We start from the raw sequence: 20,114 nt of genomic DNA on the forward strand, positions 1-20,114 counted from the left end.
TGTCTTGTCCCTGCAAATGTTTTGGGTGCTGTCAACACAGACTACTTTGCTCTGCTGCTTGCCCAGGTGTGGGTGCTTTGACCCCTAAGTGACCCCCAGCAAACTCACTGGGAAGTGCCCAGCCCAGCCAAGGAAGGATGCTCTGCCTCAGTGCCACTCATGGGCCAGGCTGGTCTGGCTATGAAAAGCTCCAGGGTGCTGCTCCTGGAGTCTTCTTCCCAGCCATACTCTGAGGAGTGGGTAAGGCAGCCCAACAGGCACCCCACATTGGAAAAACAGGCAGTGCTCGCTTTAATCCACATTGATCTACAAACTAGGAAGGGCTAAAAAAAGCGAGGAAGCAAGCATGGTACTGAAAACCAAGTTGCCTCGGCCACTCTGCATCTCCTGCAAGGGCCAGCATCCACATGTCCACATTTCCTCTGCCTCTTTCACCAGTTGGCTGCATTTTCAACATAAAAAGAAGAAAATGCCTCAGCTTGGCAAAGACAGAAGTGGATAGGGGAAAAGGTTGGCTAGAAGGCCCCATCTTCTCCCATGGCTTCACATACAGGGCTGATAACAGCACCAAGCCTGAGCTCAAGAAGTGTTTGGACAACACTGGCAGGCACAGGGTATGACTCCTGGGGTGCCCTGCACAGGGCTGGGAGCTGGACTTGAAGATCCTGATGGGTCCCTTCCAACTCAGCATATTCTATGATTCTTTGATTCAACATGCCCAGTGGCTGGCTCTCCTCCTCAAGCTGGTATTTCCCAGCATAGAGGAGGAAATGGTTGTTTTTGAGACTGCAGCATGTATTTGGAAGCCTCATCTAACAGTGCTGTGAAACTGGTCTGTGCTCACCGGGCTACACACCCGCACAGGGAGAATGCATGAAGCAGTAACAGCCTCCAGTATCAGCCATGGCCTCAGCTCCTGGACTGCCCAGGGATGGGGGAGTGAAACCTCCCAGCTGCATACCTGCCCCAGAACCGTGGAGCTAAGCAACAATGTGGAATTAGTAGGTGGCTACTGGGCATTCCTGCCCAGCTGCCGAGCTGTGCTGGACAAGGGCAGTACCCAGGCCTGACCTACACACAGCCAAATGATTTTCCCACCTATGGAGACCAGGAGTGTAACAGCACTTGCTGTGCTTATGGGTTCTCAAAGAGGCCCTACATTTATGGGGGGCTTTTCAGACCCACCAAGGAACACAGTAAAAATTAACTTTGCTTGAGGGTTGTTCAGCATCATCAGCAACATTAGTAGCTAGCATCTGACTCCAAGACTGCAGAACCTTACCCATGTTTGAGCTGGGAAGAAGAGGGGGCAATTTTCTGATCCCAGCTCAAGCCTGCAGTACTGGTATAAAAACGTTCTACTCTGAGATGCAAATGGAGCAAATTTGCTAGTGGAGCCTCTGGCTAAGCATGGAAGTTATTCTCTCAAAAGCTATTCCTATAGTCAGCATGATCATAGCCACTCTTTAAGGCAAATGCACTGCAAAAATAGCGGGGCACTGACTGAAGATCTTGTCTCTCCCTCCTTGAGGAAATTGCAAACTTCCATTTCTTTAATCTAATCATTTGCAGGAGGAGATACTTTCTCTAGAAAAGCCAATATAGGAGGGCTGAAAGGTCGGACGGGATAATATGTAATCCAATGTGATAAGGGCTGTTTACAGAATTATTAATCAAACACAAAAGGGAACAGATAGTAACATTTTTTATTAAATATTACAGTGGATCAAAAAGTACAAAATATCTTTTGCCTGCTATGTGATTGGGAAACTATTGGCACATAATACAGTATCAAAAGCATTAATAAGTACAATTTGGAAAACATACAAAAATTGAGTGTTTATAGTTGGCTCAGCTTTATTTCTGGTAGTGTTTAAACTAATGCAAAGGTTACTCAATAACCTTTTAAATGGGAAACTATATAATATTACTGGGCCATTTTTATATATACAAATCATCACCTTACAGAGCATATAGGCTACATAACTTGAATCACAAAAAGTATACAATATTTACAACAAAAGAAAGTTAAAAAAGTATAAACAGCTAGTAGATTATGCTGCCATTATTAGAACATATTTAAAACTGCGGGACTGGGGGGAGAGGGGAGGAAGAGGAAGAGAACCAGCAAAATATCAACCACATGTACAGCAAACAGCACTCATGGCAGCACTGCCAATGCCACCCGGCTCACACCAGTGCAGGAAGTCCCACTGCTCATCAAAATCAGCATGATGGCAAAACTGGCCCAGATGTGACCTCACTGATCACCACAAAGGAAGCGAGCAGGCGGCGGGCGTGAGGGACCCCCGTGGTGGTCTCTGGAGGCAGCAGCCCCCCATCTCCCCAAATGGGGCAGAGCTGCTGGCAGAGGCAGCACAGCACTTGTGCCCTGCTTGAGCTCCAGCTGCTGCCAAGCAAACTTCTCTGCCGCTAGGACAAACTACTTCCCAGGCTTGGACCCACTGGGCAAGCTCTTCACACCAGGCCAGCTCACAGCCACAAAAGACCTGCCACAAACTGCTGCCCTGCTCCCACCCTGCCTGGCCAGGGGCACAATCACACTGGGAATCAGGCCCTACTTCCCATGTGCTTCACGAAGCCTGGCTCAGAGTGTGGCCAGAAGCTACACACGAGCCGTTTGCTGCTGGGCCTCTTCCTTTGGATCTCACAACCTTTAGCATCCCTAATGCATCCTGGACATAGTGCGTTTGAATTGCAACATTTCTTGGAACTGGCTCCTAGTAAATAGATTTATGACTCTATTGCCAATTAGATTCTGCAGTTTCCTTTACAAACCTACCAATAACAATGGTCTGATTGCACAAAGAAAGGCTTGTGCAATTTCATTCAATAATAAGGCCCCTTGAACTTAAACAATGCAAACAAAGCCCCATTTAAGACATTGAGGAAAAAAAAAGACTTTTCAGCCAATGAAGAATTCAATAGTCTGTTGAAAGATTTCCAAGATTTCTGTTAAAAGAGTTCTTAAACAAATAATGCACCGCTTCTGTTGGGGGTTTATGCCACCATTTCTTTTCCTAAGCCCTGATGTTTTGCCCAGTATGAGCTTCCCCAGCCAGCAGTGGCCCGTCTCAAGGGACAAGCGAGGAGCCTTCTTCCCCACTCCCTGTCCCCCAGCCCAGTGCTGCCTCAGCATGGCTCCAAAAAGCCTACCAGCAAACTCCAACAGGACGTAACCAAAAGGGACGTTGGACACTTTGCGTAAACAAATGCACAACTCCAGAACACACAACCAAAACAAGGAGAAGCATTTGCTTTGCCAAACACACAACAAGCTTCTGTTCGCGTTTGCTGTAGGTTTTTATTTTCTCTACCCCCTTTCCCCCCGCCCTCCTCCCCCCATCCCCAAACCCCTGACTCTTGCGTGATTCAGATCTAGTGCAACTTTACTAGAGATGTCCTCCACACTGCGACCTCTGCCTGGATGAGCCTGCGGTTCTTGTTTCCTGTATGACTTGTGGAGCAGCAGGATACCCTGCACTGGCACATCAATGTTCCAAGTTCTACTAGTCTGTTTATCAATCAATTAAATATAGTTTTACCACAGGAATATAAAGTATTTAATTGAAGAAGCTGGATTTGTAACAGTAGACGAGTATATTATTCTGGTTTCCACCTTTGGATATTAAGTATGATACATTATATATTGTATTTGGCTTCATATCACGGGAAAATTTAATGACATGCCTAGCATGCAAAGTGTTTCTTAGTAGTTTGTTTTATCTTTTCATATCAAGTACGCTGTCTTTGAACAGTAACTGAGATGGTTTGAATCACAACCAATTTTCGCACTGTATAAAGCCTCCAAGTGACACTTTGCTTTATCAATGTCTGTGCTCAGCTACGTAGTGGTGACGTCCTGCAAAGTGAGTATACATCCACAGGGAAGCTCTTTCATCAGGAAAATCCAGCCTCTCCATGCCTGGGCTTTCCCCCTGCAAAAGGATGTGCAGGGAGAGGCCGAGATCCCTGTGGGAGCGTGGAAGGACCATCCCAACCACTGCACAGAACCCCCTTCCCCATTGCGAGGCACAGAAACAACCTGTAAGCCTCTGATTCAGATCCACACTGGCTCCTCTCACAACTTCTGAAATTCTCAACATTCTCACAAACAACAAATCTGTTTTCTGCACTCCTTTGTTATTCAGCAGCTTGAGCCAGGGAGATTTTCTTTTCTAGACCGTTTCTCTGGTAGGCAGGAAGGTTTCACAGCCTAGGTAAGATTAAGTACAACGCTCAACAAATTCACAGACCACGATACAGGAAAGCAAAGCTCGGTGGGAGGGGAGAAGCAGCCTAGGAGCCATCGAAACAACAGGAGGATGGTGAGAGGTGCTCAGCACCTCACAGGGGTGGGCCATGGGGAAAGGAACCTTGTTCGCATCCTTGCACCATCACATCACCTACAGTATGTTTATAACCATTAAGATTAATCTGAACCAGTTGCTTCAGTTTGTAAACAGTAAATGTTACGACAAAAACAAAACAAAAACGCTGCTCAAAAGTATAAAGAAACTGGAAAAATTACAAACACGTAATAAAAAAAAATTAGGACAGCCACAGCCTTTAAAAAAGTTGCAGATAAAATGATACTGTTTAATTTAAAAAAAAAAAATAAGAACCCAAAACAGAAAAACAAACATAAAGAGCACAGAATATACTGGACAAACGAAACTATATAAATTATTGTGACCAAATGTGACACTGGTAGTTTATGAAGTGGATATGTACAGTCAAATTAAACAGTGTTTACCATTCTGTTCTAATAGTGTTAAAATGAAAAAATCTATTGCCGTTTTACTATACATTGCATTGATTGAATCTTTAAAAGTCAGGAAAAGTTACCCAAAAAAGCACATCCACTGATTGTACAGATTCTCAGCCCACTTCTCCTTTCCAGGTTCATCTGAAGTCCTTGACTCATTTGCAACAATGCACAGCCTCCGGTCCTTGGCTCAGTGAAAGGCAAACACAGCCCTCACTGGGGTTTCAGTGAGCTCAGGACTGGGCCTGCGTTTCCACAACTCCCTTTGAACATCTGCTCTTAACGTGTTCAAGTCCTTTCAGAAAACACATATGCAAAATCCAAAAAAATTCTTTTTCTTCTGTGTTTTTGTTTCTCTCTCTTTTCTTTTGTGTGGTTTGGGGTTTTTTTTTGTTTTGTTGGCTTTTTTTTTTTTTTTTTTTGGCTTGGTTTTCTTTTTTGCAAGGGCAGGGATAAGGGGTGAGGGAGCTGATGTGGGAGCCAGAATTAAAGAAGCGGTCCTGTCTCCGTCAAACTCCAAGATGCTCCTATAGGTGGGATAAAACTGCATCCTGGTTGACAAAAATACAGATTGCTAAATCTGCAAGACATCATCACAGGGGAAGGAATGTTGCTAACTGAACTTTCTCCTCAGACCTTTTTTTGTGAGCGAGGGGGTTTACAGTTTTGTGCTGGGATGTACAGAGGATAGCTGGGAAGGTGGGAATGCAGCTTGAGGGTTTATAGCAGCTAAAGGATAAATGCTGTTATGCAAAAGGTCACCGTAGGAACTTCCTACAGGTGTTGCTGCAGCTAAGTGTCTGTACAGTTGCTGGGAGTTTGCAGGGGATGTGAGGAATTGTCTCTGCACCATGAAGGAGTGAAGAGCCAAAGGCTGCATTAGTGGGGATAGCACGGTCTGATTTTTCAAGTACTGCAGGGGATGAGAATACCCAGGTGGGAGGCGATTGTTCAGCCCCGTGCACAGGCTTCCCGGATACAAGCCTGGGAAGATGGGGGCTGACAGGGGAAATTTGTGGCTTTCCAGCATGCTGCCAGAATGGAGGCCATGCACTGACTTGCTACCTTCCCCCTCTTGGTCGGGAACCTTGTCTTTCACCGGGGTCTCCTTTGGTAAGTGAATAGGAGAGACAGCTCGGATTTTTTTTTCAGAAATAACTTTGTCCAAATCCTCCAGGCTCCGTTTCAGAGGCCGGGCAGCCCCCACGTTTTGAGGGCTCGTTCTGCGGCTGATGATAGGATGCACCATCCCCTCCATCTTCCTCAGGTTCTCCAGCCTCTGGGCCTGCTGCTTCCCAGACCTGTGGAGCAACTCGCTGTGTTTTTTTGGGGCTGTCAATGCCATAGGGGACACGCGGCAAGCTTTGGGGTTACAGTCTAGGTTCAGTGCCTGGCTGCCTCCAGTCTGGAACGGGGCGATCCCTTTGCATTCTTGCTGGGCTGTGGATGAGTGAGGGAGACTGGAGCCTGGAACCTTTGCAGTCTGTTTGTGTATGCTCTTTGGAAGACTCAAATCTGTTGGCTGATCATCTGAAGAAGCCTCCACTGTTGCCTTTTTTTCTTGCTGATGCAAAGACGACCGATAATTTAAATTTAGTTTTTCTTGGTGTTTGTGTTGAGTAAAAGTAGAAATATTTTCAGACTCTCTGAACATGTCCCGGGGGAGGTACTTTGATGTCTGTTCATTATTAAGGTGGTGTTCTGTGTGCCTATAAAGGCTGTGCAGATGAGGTGATGAATAGAAATCTGCCAAGAAAGTGGGCACATGGGAGTGCTGCAGTGCCCTTTTCTCACTCATTTTATCTTTGCAGTCCTGGATATCCAGCTTCGGTAGGTATGACTCGGCAAGAGAACTGAGGTGATGTTTTGAAAAATCACAGCGCTGAGGATCCGGTTTACTTAGCATGTCATGTTTAAAAACATTATTAATTGACTTCCTTTCTTCCTTGGTTTTAAAACTCTGTACATGTTGTATGACTGAGGGCCTATTAATTGCTACAGGATCGGAATTAGGGGCATGGGGACCTTGCGATATGCCTGAGGACAGTTCATCTCTGCTGCTGAGTTTCTTTTTGCTGATCAAAGGTGGAGGAGAACCATAAGGATAGTTACATGAGAGCGTGGCCCCGCTGACCTGTGACAGCAGCTTCTTCTTTGCCAGGGGTGACATGATGCCTGGATTACCTTTTGAGTACAGCAGTGGTGTGTAACTGAAAGTGGAGTCATCGTTCATGGACCCAGGCAGCTCCTTTTCCTTAAACATGTCGAAGTTCTGCACCACCAGGACTTTGGGTGTTTGCTTTAGTGCATTGTGGATATCTTCGTTTCCCAGCTGGTCCACTTTCACCGTGCAGTTTGCGATGTAATCGGCCATCCCTGGCAGTTTCTCATCTTCCATGTCACTCTGAGTGGGCAGATGGACTGGGAAAGCTGTGAAGGGCATTTCTGGAGGTTCACTTTCCAGGCTGTCAGTAAAACCTTTGTGTAGTCTTTGTTCAGGCTTTGTGTCTTCCAGGGCATCTGCTGAGGGGTGTAATCGTTTTGTGACAGTGGCATCCAGCACAGAGTCTTCTTCTGCAGGCACAGAAACACTTGAGAAAGAAGATGAGTGCTGACCCTCCTCCTTGGCTTTCTCACTGTTGGTGCTGTTTTCTGTCATGTCTGTCTTCTCCAGAGGCAGTGTCCGAGCTGTCTCTGGTAAAAGAGATGGAGGGCCTTGCACAGGTTGTTTCATCTCTCCCGCTGTAGGATGTTCAGGAAAGTTCTTCTGGTCTGCTGATTCTTGATCCTTTTCTTGTTCTGATGAAACCTAATGAAATGATTCAACAGACAATAGTAAGAATGCAGTATGTTCTGGCAGCCTGTTTGTAAGGTTATACACAGTATGCTGCGGGCTACTTTTAGAGAAGGACTTGCCAACCACCTTGCTGGCATGTGAAGGCTCTAACATCAGGTACTGGACTCAAACAAAGAGAAGTATCTCCAGGAAATATTAAAAAATACACCATCCCTGTCAGAGTTACAATAAAGCATTTCCAAACAGCAGATGGTTGTAACCTGATGAGAGGCACTGGTGGCTTGATCAGATAGCTAAATGCTGAGGTTATACACTCTTTTAAAATTAATTAGGCAAATGCAGAAGAGCAGATTTCATGACACAAACAATAAGGCTATAAAAATTTCTCCTACCAGCCAACTTCACCCAAGAAAACCACACTATTCCTACACTTTTCCTTCCCTAAAGTCTCTCCCTCATAGCTATCTTAAAATTCAGTGATCACACGGGAGATCATTCACACCCAGTTCTGCATTAAAGTGTGAAAATGATAGAAATGGCATACTAGAAATCCCTATTGTAGGCAGCAAATCACTGCCACAGCTTAACTAGGACACACATTTTTTTATTAACAGATTAAAATGAAGTTGTCAACATTCAGTAAGTGTGTGTGTGCCTGCTATTACAAACATGGCTTTTATACGTTCTCGTCAATGGGACCGTGGCTTGTTCTGCTCCCCCATTAATACAGCGTGTGTGCACAATTCACACTATTCATCCCATTATGTAGCCGCCTGAACTGTGACCCACAGAGGTCACCAGAGCATCCCATCTGCGATCCAGCTGACTGACAGCCCTTTTCAAAACTGCTGTCACTCTCCTCTGACATGTCATGGTAGAAGACAGTCATAAAACAGCAGCATTGTGCGACTCCTTTATTATTATTGTTTTCTTTCTTCCTTCATTGTAAAGATAAGACGCACTGAGAAAGTTATCATCTAAATGCTGCTTTATGGTCTGTCGCAGGAGCAGGGAATTGGAGATGGCCCTAACGAATCTAACCCTCTCAGAGATTTATTTCTTCACAGCTGCTTTTAAATATTCCTGTCTGTTTGGCTGGCCTATTAGTTACAGTGTCTGTTAGTCATCCTAACTTCTTCTTTTTAAACTTGTAGCTGACTTTTGCAGCCAAATACCATCATTAGGTCCTTTACAAAGTACCATCGCTAGTCTCTTGAGCTTATAAAATTACAGGCAAATACCAGACAGATGAGCAAAGCAAGGAGGAGAAAAAAAAAGAGAATCATACTTAATAACTGTACATTCTGCTCTTTGTTTCTGTTAAGCAATACTTTGATTGAAGTTTCAGCTATTGTGAGGAAATGTGCAGTCTAAGTCTAATAGCATTTTGTCTGGTGTCTTGTTACACTGACAATGTAATTGTGATGGCAGGAAAACAGTGAAGAGCACAAAGGCAAATGCAATCCTAATAAATTAAAGTTATATTCTCTCCCTGCATACTTCTAATGGTGCATGAGTTGAACAGGCAATCGAGACGACCACACATTTGTAACTGGATTATGCTTTTCCAGCTCGCAGTTTCCAGGCCACATGCAGAAATGGCTTAAGCGGTGGCTTGGTTGGGGACATGCCTACACATTTATGTGGTGGCTATAGGGCTCTCCCTCAGAGCAATACCCCAACACTGCTGTGCCCAGATGAGAGTCCAGGAATGGGGCTCCACTGCCAGGGCATGGCTGCAGTGCAAGAGACAAGCAACATTCTGCCTGGCTCCAGCATACCTGGATATTGCTCCACCCAAAGGAGCTGAATGTCTTCAGCCTGCTACCCCTGTTAAGTGCCACATCCTGGGCATGGAGCCCTCCATATGGAAAAGCAGAGATGAGTTCTGGAGCCCTACACCCACCAGGGGTGAAACATCCACCCTGCAGCCCCTTTGCTGCTTGGGCTTTGTGTGATCACTGACCTGTTTGGTGACTGACATGGAGGTCAAGGTCCTTAATAGCTTGCCCTGATCAAATAGGGGCAGGACATGTCTTCCACCCCAGTCAGGGATGAGACATTAATTCTGCTATAAAAGGTAGCATTTTACAATAGGGAACTGCCATAATTGTACATTTTTATTGTGTCGTCTAAGCTCCCTACATTTCTGATAAGCTCAGCTTAGGAACTCTTCCTGTAATCCACACAAAAATAACTTCAGTTTAAACAGCAGGAAGTTTGAGATAGGGAACAACAAAAGCAAGGAAATTCAAAGTGCAGGCTGTTGCTCTGTTGCTGACTTGTTATGCTGGGCATAGCAGCAGTGGTACTGATAGTGTGTAATGTGTCTTCCTGATCCAAGACCCTCAATAAATAATCGGGGATGAAGGAATGACAAGAGAAGGGAGCAGAAGCTTTCAGTTCACTTCTCCTTGCTTTGGGCAACTTGTCTTGCAACCTTCCAGTGACTGAAGCACGTTTGTGCACACTCTCTTGATGTGGGTTTTTTTTTTTTCTTTTAAATTTTACCCAAACAGGGCTCTCCCTACTTTAAAATTACAGATAAGAAAAAATAAAAAGTCTTTCTGGGGATCGTTTTTGAATTAGATATTAATGGTACTGTTATTTAAAACACAAATTCTTCTTTGGATGGGAGATTAAATTGTCCTTGTAAACTTAAAGAGGTAGTGGGACATGAAACCCCAAATTTTCTGTTCTCAAAATTGGGTACATGGAGTCTCAGAGGCATCTGCATTTACAGGACCTGCATTGTTTTTTTTTTTTTAAACAATGAAGAGGATTGTTGATAGCTGACTCAACACAATTTCCAAACAAGTTTAGAACCAGGACTTCTGTACCTGCCAGACGCAATGAAGTCAAAGGAGCAGCCATAGTCTGCTGGGCACGTCATGTGTTTCAACATTCTTTAAATACTTTCACTGCAACGCCTTGAAGGCTGCTGTGATCTGGCAGACTGGGACAGGAAAAGCAACATGTTTTGCAGGGGTTGTGTGTGAGGAGCTTCACCACCCCCTTCACATGCAGTGTGAGCAGGGCACAGGAGAGAGTGGGCAGATGTGCAAAGGAAGGTGCTTAAATAACACTGGAGCAAAAACCTCATTGATTTTGCATCACTTAACAACACTTGAAATTTACTCTTATTTGCAGACAAATACGAGTTCTACCATCAATCTTACCCTGTGCTGTGAACACAAACTCTCTCCTGCAGGGCTATCCTATGCCAGCAAGTAAAGTGGCTGAATGTGGAAACTGGGGCCTGCCCATGTGAAGCAGAGTGATATGACAGGAACCTATTATGTCTGAAGAGGAGCCTCAGCTGAAAGCCATCTACTACTTGGGAGACGGAAGTCGATCTCAGGGCTTGGAAGGTGGTTCCCTCAAAATGTGACCTTTCAGTTCAAAAAGAAACTTAGTATAATATAATAAAAATCCTAGGGAGCAATATGTTTTCTCACAGTCATGCATACATCTGTGAGCACAGAAGGGCTGATCCAGAGGTTACCATTATAAAAATCAGCTGTGTCCAACAGTTACCACAGTATTATCAACAATATTAGAGGTTCCCGCACCCTATACTTAGATTAGGAAATAACTGTGGTAGTTGTGTGGTTTCTCTTTGGCAGCTGCTGATCTGTTAATGGTGACCACTGTATAATACAATGAGCAGAACTGGTACTAGTCAGATCCAGAGCTTGGTCCTCTGCCATCCCCACTGTGCAATATGGTGCAAATTGGCTGCCATTCGCAGCCCAGCAGAATCCCAGCACAGATAGTATCACAACAGCTGAATTTCCATTGCTGAGCAAACTAAAAGGCCAACTGGTTGGAATTCTCCAGTTTAAATTATATATTTTATCACTGGATTTCATGTGATTAAAGCTGTGCATTTTTAATTGAAAAACTGAAAAGCAGGGAAGCAACAGACCTCAGATCCATCTTGGGGTTTCTGTGAATTATCTTTTTCCTTCTTGCTCTTTTGGTTTTCATTTTTGATGCGTTTTGTTGCAGACACTTTTGTTTTTGCTTCACTCTCCTGGGAACTGTTATCCTGTTTTCGAGGTTTCACTGGAGGCAGTGGCTTATCTTCCTCTCCTTTAATAAATCTTTCATATGGCAGGATTAATCTAGGGGATTAAGGAACAAATAATTGATCAGGTTTTGCTGTTCTAGCAAAGAAAAAAAATTTATCTACTGTGAGCAGTTTACTTAATAAATCCATTTTCTTCCATGCCATAAAAGCAACAGTTTAAACTCTACATCTATAAATCCAAGTATAAGAAATCAATTTATTTAGCAAGATTATAATGTGGAATAAATTCATTGGAGTTAAAAGTTCGTGCGGATTAGTTGTCAGTAACTTCACAGTGGTTTGTGTGGCTACACCAATTTGTACCAGATGAGAATATCAGCCATTATGTTTTAGACTGATTAAAAAAAAAAAAAAATCCACCGTTTATTTTTATTTTCCCTCCCCGACTTTAACAGCATGCAGCAAACCCCAGGAAAACACCTACAAAGCCATAGCCAACTTGGTAACAGCTACACAATTTCCAGGCTGCTGGTTCCCTTGACTGCAAGGGCAAGTGCCAGGAACGTGGCAGGGGCCAGGAGAGCTGGGCTGCAGCAACCCTATGAGGTGGGCACAGCACCCGCCCGGCTGCCACCAGCGCCAGCCCAGCCTCATCCATGCAAGGCACCCATGCAGTGACAGTCACCAGAGCCTTTCTTAAGGAAGAAAGGGAGAGGAGAAGAGTTAAATATGAAGGAATTCTCCACTGTGGAGCTGTCTGCCACAAAGTGCACAAAATTGCTTTAAAAACACAAGGAAGAAACACAAACAAAAAATATCCTGCCCTGAAAGCATCAAACACACTGAGTTTTAATCTCTCTGTTTTCCCTTTGCAATTCTTGATCTGAAAGGAAAAATAACTGATATAATTAAAAGGGATGGATTGCATTACAATCTCAGTTTCAACTTCAGTGATTAAAGTTTTTATAATGCATTTTAGTATGATTAATGACTCACTGTGGGATTAATATAAGACTCAGACTTTAAAAATATGAACATTAATACAGCAAACATAATCTGTTAAAAAAAAAGACAAGTTGACTCTGTGAAGAAAATGTACTTTGCTTATAAACAACACAGATCTACTCAAATACCAGGAATCCTTAATTATCTTTAATCTAAGACTCCAAGGCAGAAACCTCTTTGGTTCAGATATTCGTTTGTTATCCTAGAATCAGCTTCTAAGCATGCAATTTTGATTTACATACTTAGATGTTCAAACACAGTTTGGGCTTAGGAGAGCAGAATTAGATTGCTCGTGATCATAATATTTTACATTTTAATAAAATACAACATAAATTATGTTAAAATATAAACCTAATTTATGCTATATTAGAAACAAAATTTATTAACTGAGCATGCTCTGACATGGTATGTGCAAAGAGGCGTGAATAATACTTTCTAGCCCTGAATTTGGCAGGGCTCCAGTAATGAAGCTAAGCAGAGCCCACAGGGAATATTCATCTTCAGATCCCATTACAAACTGAGTTTAAACATGTTACAGCTGCTAAAACTGGAAACTGCTCCCTCTATGCAAACTTAGCAAAATAATGCGTAGTTGCCAAATACCTGCTTCCCACTGTAATATTACAGGTAATGTTTATATTTAAAAAAGCATAACTAAGCAGAAGAAGAAAAAAAAAAATCCTGTTCATACTTGAGGCTGCTACATTTCATTTGCAAAGCACAAATATTGGTGAAAACACCAAATTCCTCCCCGCGCTGCACAAAGCACTTTGGACTTCACTTACAGGCAAGGTTGGGTTTCACACAGGGCAGTGCCGAGGCTGCTCTGCCATGTGTTAAGTATTTAAAGTTGCTTTTAATAAAAACACATTTTATTACAGTAATTGTTAGCACTGCAAGGGGAGTGTTTGACTTTGTTTTGTTTCCATGGGAACGCATCGCCCATTAAAAATCTACATATTCCATCCATAAAGGTTTCAGCCGCTGTCCGGTGCCTTGTGGGGGACAGAGATGCTCCCAACCCAGGAATGAGCCTTTCCCTGTAAGATGCCAAGGGATTAACCCAGTGGCTACGGCCAGGCCAGGAGCAAGGCCCGGGCCAACACGATTAATCACTGCTCGCGTGCTCCCCGCTGAGCCTTGTAGAGTAACGCAGGACCCAAACTCCTCCTCCGCCTCCTGCCTCTGCACCTCACCAGAACTCATTAGCTTGGGTGCTAATTAGTAACCGTGGCTTAAATTTCCTTTTCTGATCATAAGGGTTCATGTGGGAGTACAAGGTTTTCATTTTAGTTATTTTTCACTGAGCTCAGCAGTTGGCAGGCTGACAGCAGTAAAAATACATTTCACATAGCCGGTCAGTGGCCTGGAGCCAGTGGCAGGAAATCTGGAATTAAACGTTTCGTGTATCGGGGAGGCGGCATGACTAAGGTAAAACTGAGTCAAAACACAAGGATGGCTTGTTCTAGGATTTTCCCCTCCTTGTTTCAAAGGAGTGCCAGCCGAGGTGGCTTTGGGGGGCGGCTGGCGAGGACCCGGGCAGGAACGCGGGCTGCGAGACCCCAGGGAGCAGCACCGAGCCGAGCAACAGCAGCAATTGCCTCTTCACGTAGAGATTTCCGTCGGTTGCAATTTTCACTGAATGTTTTTTCAGTTATCCTGTCATGGTACAACACAATTACCCACAGGATATGATCTTATCATTTGATTATTAGAAGTTTTTATAGCGCAGGAGTAATAAAGCTAATACAGCTCTCTCAACATGTAAGCAGCCGGCTCACATGCCATGAAAGCAGCCGGCTTAGCCAATTTAAGGTCAATATTGCCCAACACCGGAAGAATGCGATCTGCTGTTAGCCAAATAGTTTAGCAGAATGTGACATGTCTGAAACCAGCACAAGATATTTTTTTCTTGGTCAAATATTTGCAGTGCAGGTAAGATTTAATCAATCTTTGCGCAAGGAGAGGTAAAGACAACGTCCAAAAAACTGGATCCAGATCCCTCAAATGTATCGCGTGTTGGAAACAACAATTATGTTTTCAGTCGCTTTGAACTGTGGCTGTACTTCCCGACAGGAGGGGAAGTATAAAAGTATTCATAAAAAAGGAAAAGAGGGGGAATATTTTGTGGTCTAAAGAATATTTACTTGTAAAGCCTGTGAGAAGACCAAATAAAAGAGTCTTTATCATGATCAAGATTCCAATATTAACATTAATAAAATGTATTATTTATAAGTCAATTAACATAAATAGAATATGTAAGCACTAGTGTATTAAAAAAATCTTTCCACAGGCAGCAGATTTTTAGCAGCATGAGGTTTTTTTTTTTTTTCCTGGAATAATACAAGAATAACATTTTCCAGCCAAGAGCAGAAACAGTAGGGGAGTTTTTGCTATCACAGGGCTTCTTATTAAATTCAGTCACTGTGAAAAGCCAGTCTTTTTCCTTTTTTTCTTTTTCTTTTTTTAAAATAAAGACAACTTAAAATCAATACAAGTTAGATTAACAAATCAGTACTATACTAATCCTGATTTATTACAATCGGCAATATTAAGTTTAATCACGTATAAACTGCTATTAAAAAAAGATTTTCCTTTAGTAAGTCCTGAATTAAATAATGGTGCAGTGTACCGAGTTTTTAGATCTGCATCATCTGATATTATGAAAAATTCAATGTACTTCTCTGCAGCAGATGTCAGAGGTCAGCAAATCTATTACAGTAATGTAAGTAAGCTGGCTTTCTGCCAACCTTTTTTTAAAAAACACTGAAGCAGATAATTTTATATTTACAAATTCTAAAATCCTCCAGGGACTAAATCTCTTTCCCAACAAAAAGCAGAAACTTCACATTAGAGAAATGTATTTCACAGTATATCAAACATGTCTTCATCATTAGCATTTCATAAAAAGAAAAAAAAAAGCCCTTAATCTTTATTAGTCAACATTTTTTTTTCCCAGCTACAGAATTAACAGTACAAGTTCTCATCTGAGCCAGTAACCACTACATGTATTGATTATGCAGAATGAATGACTTTTTTGGCCTGACTCTGCTTCATAGGACACATGAGAGCACATCTATTTATAGGCATGATAAAAAAAATAGTTACAATAATGCAAAGGATCTGACCAGCCCAGAAAGAGGAAGGAAATTAAATGTTAAGGCTGCCAGTTTCCTCTTTAATTCTCCCTACTGTGTATGGTTATGACGGGGCTCTGGGCTGGGGAGGAACCATATGCCCAGGACACACAGGGTGACGGAGGGAAGGAGGCAACTCAGCACAACCCCTACAATATTTTTTGTATCGCTGTTTCAATGTTTATTTTTGTTTTCTTTCTGGCAGAATAAAATATTTCAGCATGTCTCCCATTGACATCATTGTACTTTCTCCAGGGATCCAAGCCCAACACAAAACAGGATGCATTGGAACCTCTCAGCCAAAAGAATAATCTTGGAAGGCCTTAAAATACCGAAGTCCACTCCTTGGGAGATGTTGCCCCATTTGCATCCTTGGCCAGGTTAAGGAGGCTAATTGCAACAGAAATGGAAAATGATTTAAATTTGCTCCACCAAATGAATACAGCAACCAGTTAACCCATGGAACTCACTGCCAATGGATATCTTGGGGCCAAGGGATTAGTGAGATTATGCAAGGATTAGATGCTAATGTAAATCATGAGAACATTAAGCTGTTAGAGCTTCAAAAATGCTGAAAAGGGACAGGCAATAGGTCTCTTTAGTGGTAGGAATTTGGAGAACTCTTTCCTCCTGAGCACATAAGGCTATGGTGCTCCAATTCCTTCCTCTGCAGGCACTACCAGAGCTGGGGGGAAAGACAACCAGTTTTTTCAGTCCAAGAGGGCACCTATCTGCTCCAGGATGTCCTCACAGCAGCTGGGCAGAGCTGCCCGCAGCCCCTGCAGCCAGAGGGTCTGAGCATAGGGCTGGGACAGCCCCTATGGTGAAAATGGGCCCCTATCAGTAACCTCAGTGAGAGAAACCTGATTCTTTTCCCCTAGAAAGTCAGTGGCAAAACATTCAGCTGTTTTAAGGGACCAGCAGGAATGCCTGAGCTCTGATCCCAAGAGAAGTCTTGACTTTTTTTAAGCTGTTGCTTTTCAAAAGAATAAATCTTCGAGCACTGGTCCAGTGCAGGCAAGGGAAACCTTCAACGACAATCAGTTGGTGGGGATAGCCAGGAGCAGGGGGCAGCTCTCCTGGGCACCAGTGACACATTCCCAGCAAAGAGGGGAGAGGAATAAACCAAACTTAAGGTCTCAGCTTGTTTTCCAAAATGGGAATATAAAATACATCCAGGAAATGAAGCAGTGTGTTCCTGAAGGTTGATTTCCCTGGATTGCATTGTACAATGCAGAGGTTATGAAAGCAAGCCTCACGTGCTTTTGTGCAGAACACAATAGCAAAGGCTTTATTTGCATTTGTCTGAAGTACAAAACTGGCAAGTATTATATCAGCAAAGACAAAATATGCTGGAGTTCAATTTTCTTTCCAAAGAACTTTCCTTCCTTAAAGAAATGGCTCTTTCATCCTTTCAACAACAACTTTCCTCACAGCCCACTGGGAGTGCTGGTGGGTAATAAGAATGGCTTACTGCTGAAAGGTGGGAACAGTGCTGCTCGAAGAGAATTCAAAGACACTTCGTTTTAAGTAAACTGGAAATTAGTGACATTACAAACACAGCTGTTGATTTAACTGCACAGCCCAGTGAGGCAAGCTCAAGCAGTCCTGATCCTAGGGCTCAGCAGGGGGAGATGAACAACTCCAGTCTTCTGCCTTTGGCACAGATTCACTGCATGGAAAAGAGTCAAAGGAGAGGTGGTGGACACAGAGCAACTTCCCCAGATCACTCTACCAAAACCACTACAAGACTCTGTTTTGGCCATAGTCACCATTTCTGCATCTAAAGGCAGACATGCATTTTGTTTGGTAGATCCATGGAGGCCCCGCAATGCTTGGTCCCTATGTTCAGAACAAGCTTACAGATGCCATTTTGCACTGCCTGTGGGGTGCAGGTCTCCTGGCAGGACTCCAAAATCCTGCTGACCCTCCCCGGGAGCTCTGAGTTACATCTGTATTGCTGAACAATATAGATGTAACTCAGAGCTGTAACAAACTATGCCCCTAGTTTGTTCAGAAAGCTAAACAAACCATGGGCATTCTCTTTCATGTTAACAAAATCCTAAAATATAAGGTGGAGATTCCCAGCATCTCTGGGCAGTCTGAGGGTAAAGATCTTGGTGCTTACTCATCCGTGCTGCTCCTGCAAAAAAGAATGGCACACCTCTCACTTTGCAGCACTCTCCTGGGGCTACTCAGCTCCCAGCAGGGAAAAGGGGCTTGTCCCCTGTGCTGAGTCTGTTCCTACTCCTGGATGTCAAGGAATGAGATTGCCATGGGTGACACTGAGCTGGATTGCTGGCACCCCCAAGCTCTGGGCATTGCAGGGCCCCAGCACCCAGTCAGTGCCAAGGCACACGTGCATGGTGGGCACGCCGGGCAAGGGACTCTCTGCTCGGGTGACAATGCACCCAGCAGCATGGGGCAGCACTCAGCATGCCCCAGTTCTGCTGGGACAAACTCCTGGGAGAAAGGAAGGATGTAGGTGGGAAAACAACTCCCCACCAGGAGAGAGATCATCTGCTTACAGGCACTTAAAGGCACGGCCCGACTGTCCAGCACTTTGCACTCAAGGACTCCCGCTGACTCTAGCACTGGCCACCAAGTTGCTGAGGCTAAAACCCCAGAAATTTTGAAAAAAAATGCATGTTCTCAGATGTTTTAAAAGGACAGCTAGGGATCTGTTTTAATGGTAAACAATTACATTCCTCTGTCATCTGATACTTTTTAAATTTTGGGGAGGGGGGAAGCTTTCTGAATTTTCAATAGTTCCTTTGTTAAAGCATCTGTTACTCACATAATTGAAAAGATGTTTGTTCAGTGGTATGCTTGAGAGTACAGTTATTTAATCTTAATGATAAAGCCCTGAGGGCAGAAAATCGTAAGTAGAAACCTCTTGTTATTTATCAAAAAAAAAAAACCTAAACCCAAACCAAAAACCTAGGAAAATAAAGAGAGAACCGAGACACCTCATCTATCTTCAGGCTTAAATTTGTGCTTGATGGAAAACTATGGAGACAATTTGCAACTTGTGAAGTTTTCTGGGGAGTTTGGGACCAGCTGAAGTGTGAGGGGGGCAGGGAAGTGGGGTGAAGACAAAAATAAAACAAGGAGAGAAAACTGTTGCTTGGCAAGTTTTTTTTGAGTCAAACAAAGAGCTAGTTGTAGTTTACAGCATGACATAACATTTGATTAATTTTTGCCTGGGGATGTTTTCACACTTGACAGTGTAAATCAAAACCTTCTATTAATTACAATGTGTATAAAAAGATAACCATAAGCAATTTCATGCAGATGCTATACTAGCCCCCTACTTTTTGTTCCCTCTAACGACTGAATTTCCTGCAAAATTCCACTGAAATGCTTACACGTTATGAAAGTTATCCAAATGCTTTAGAAAACCAAACAGCATTTGCATGGAACACAGGGCTCTCCTGCATATTGAATTACTGCACAATATCCTCAGGGTAGACAGACTTTATGGCTGTTAAAGGGAAACCGTGTAAGGGACCTATTTTGACCTGCCCTGTGTTTGTGATCATATATAATTTTTATGTGAGAGATTTAGAAAGAAAAATGGCAGAATGGGCTCCGAACTGTACAAGGCACTGCATCTCCTGAAGTTTAGTTCCCTGGTAGATGTGCAAGTACCCAGGGGCCACAGTCACAGCCAGAATAAAACCCTCTGCAGGTCATCATCCAAAGTGTGGGCACAGCTACCTGCTGCCCCATTGTGAAGAAATACAACCCATTTCACCTATCTGCTCCTCCTCAAGTTCCAGGTCACTCAGCTGTTTTAATTTAGTGAAAGCACAAGGCCTAATAAATCCCTCTCCAGCCGTGTCTGCCCAGGACAGACTGGTTTTCTAAATGCTAGTAACTTGTGAGGGCCAGCACAGGAGACATGCTGCTGAAGAGCAGGACTTGGGCCATGGGGTTCTCTGGGTCCATCCTTGCTGAAGATCTCAAGGAAGCCCAGTCTCCTGCAGCACCCACAGAGGCCAGGAAGCCACAGGTCTACGGTACCATGCAGCTGCCTGCCATGACACTTTCCAACAGACAGGTCTGTCCACCAGAGAAGCCAAGGAGAGCTACTGCATGCCCCTGCACAGCACAATCCCCCAGCCCATGTGTGTTTGTGCACAGCCCATGCACAGGACTTGCTCTGGAGAAAACCAAGATGAATCACAGCCAGACTTGGAGGCAGAAAAAGGCCCCAACAGGTAATTACTAGTATTTCTGTTTTGTTCAATGTATTTTATTGGGAATTTTTTATACCTTGCCAACAAGCAGGCTGGGTTTTTTGTTTGGTTCTTTTTTTTTTTGGGGGGGGGGAGGGGGGAAGGGGAGCAG

At 43.6% G+C, this 20,114-nt stretch overlaps 1 protein-coding gene across 4 annotated transcripts in view; it reads right to left on the minus strand.

Annotated features, from left to right (window-relative positions):
- Window positions 1–1,687: 1,687 nt before the first annotated feature.
- The window catches only part of ARID5B (AT-rich interaction domain 5B), a 116,969-nt gene continuing 98,542 nt past the window's right edge, over window positions 1,688–20,114 (minus strand). For all 4 annotated transcript variants that reach the window (XM_050976101.1, XM_050976104.1, XM_050976103.1 and 1 more), the window contains 2 exons: window positions 11,515–11,713; window positions 1,688–7,598 (listed from right to left, as the gene is read on the minus strand). In XM_050976101.1, coding sequence (XP_050832058.1) covers window positions 5,448–7,598; window positions 11,515–11,713 — 2,350 coding nt within the window. In that variant the 3' untranslated portion in view covers window positions 1,688–5,447. The remainder of the gene's footprint in view (window positions 7,599–11,514; window positions 11,714–20,114) is intronic.

The sequence above is a fragment of the Serinus canaria genome, chromosome 6, assembly GCF_022539315.1.
Source record: "Serinus canaria isolate serCan28SL12 chromosome 6, serCan2020, whole genome shotgun sequence".
NCBI lineage: Eukaryota > Metazoa > Chordata > Aves > Passeriformes > Fringillidae > Serinus > Serinus canaria.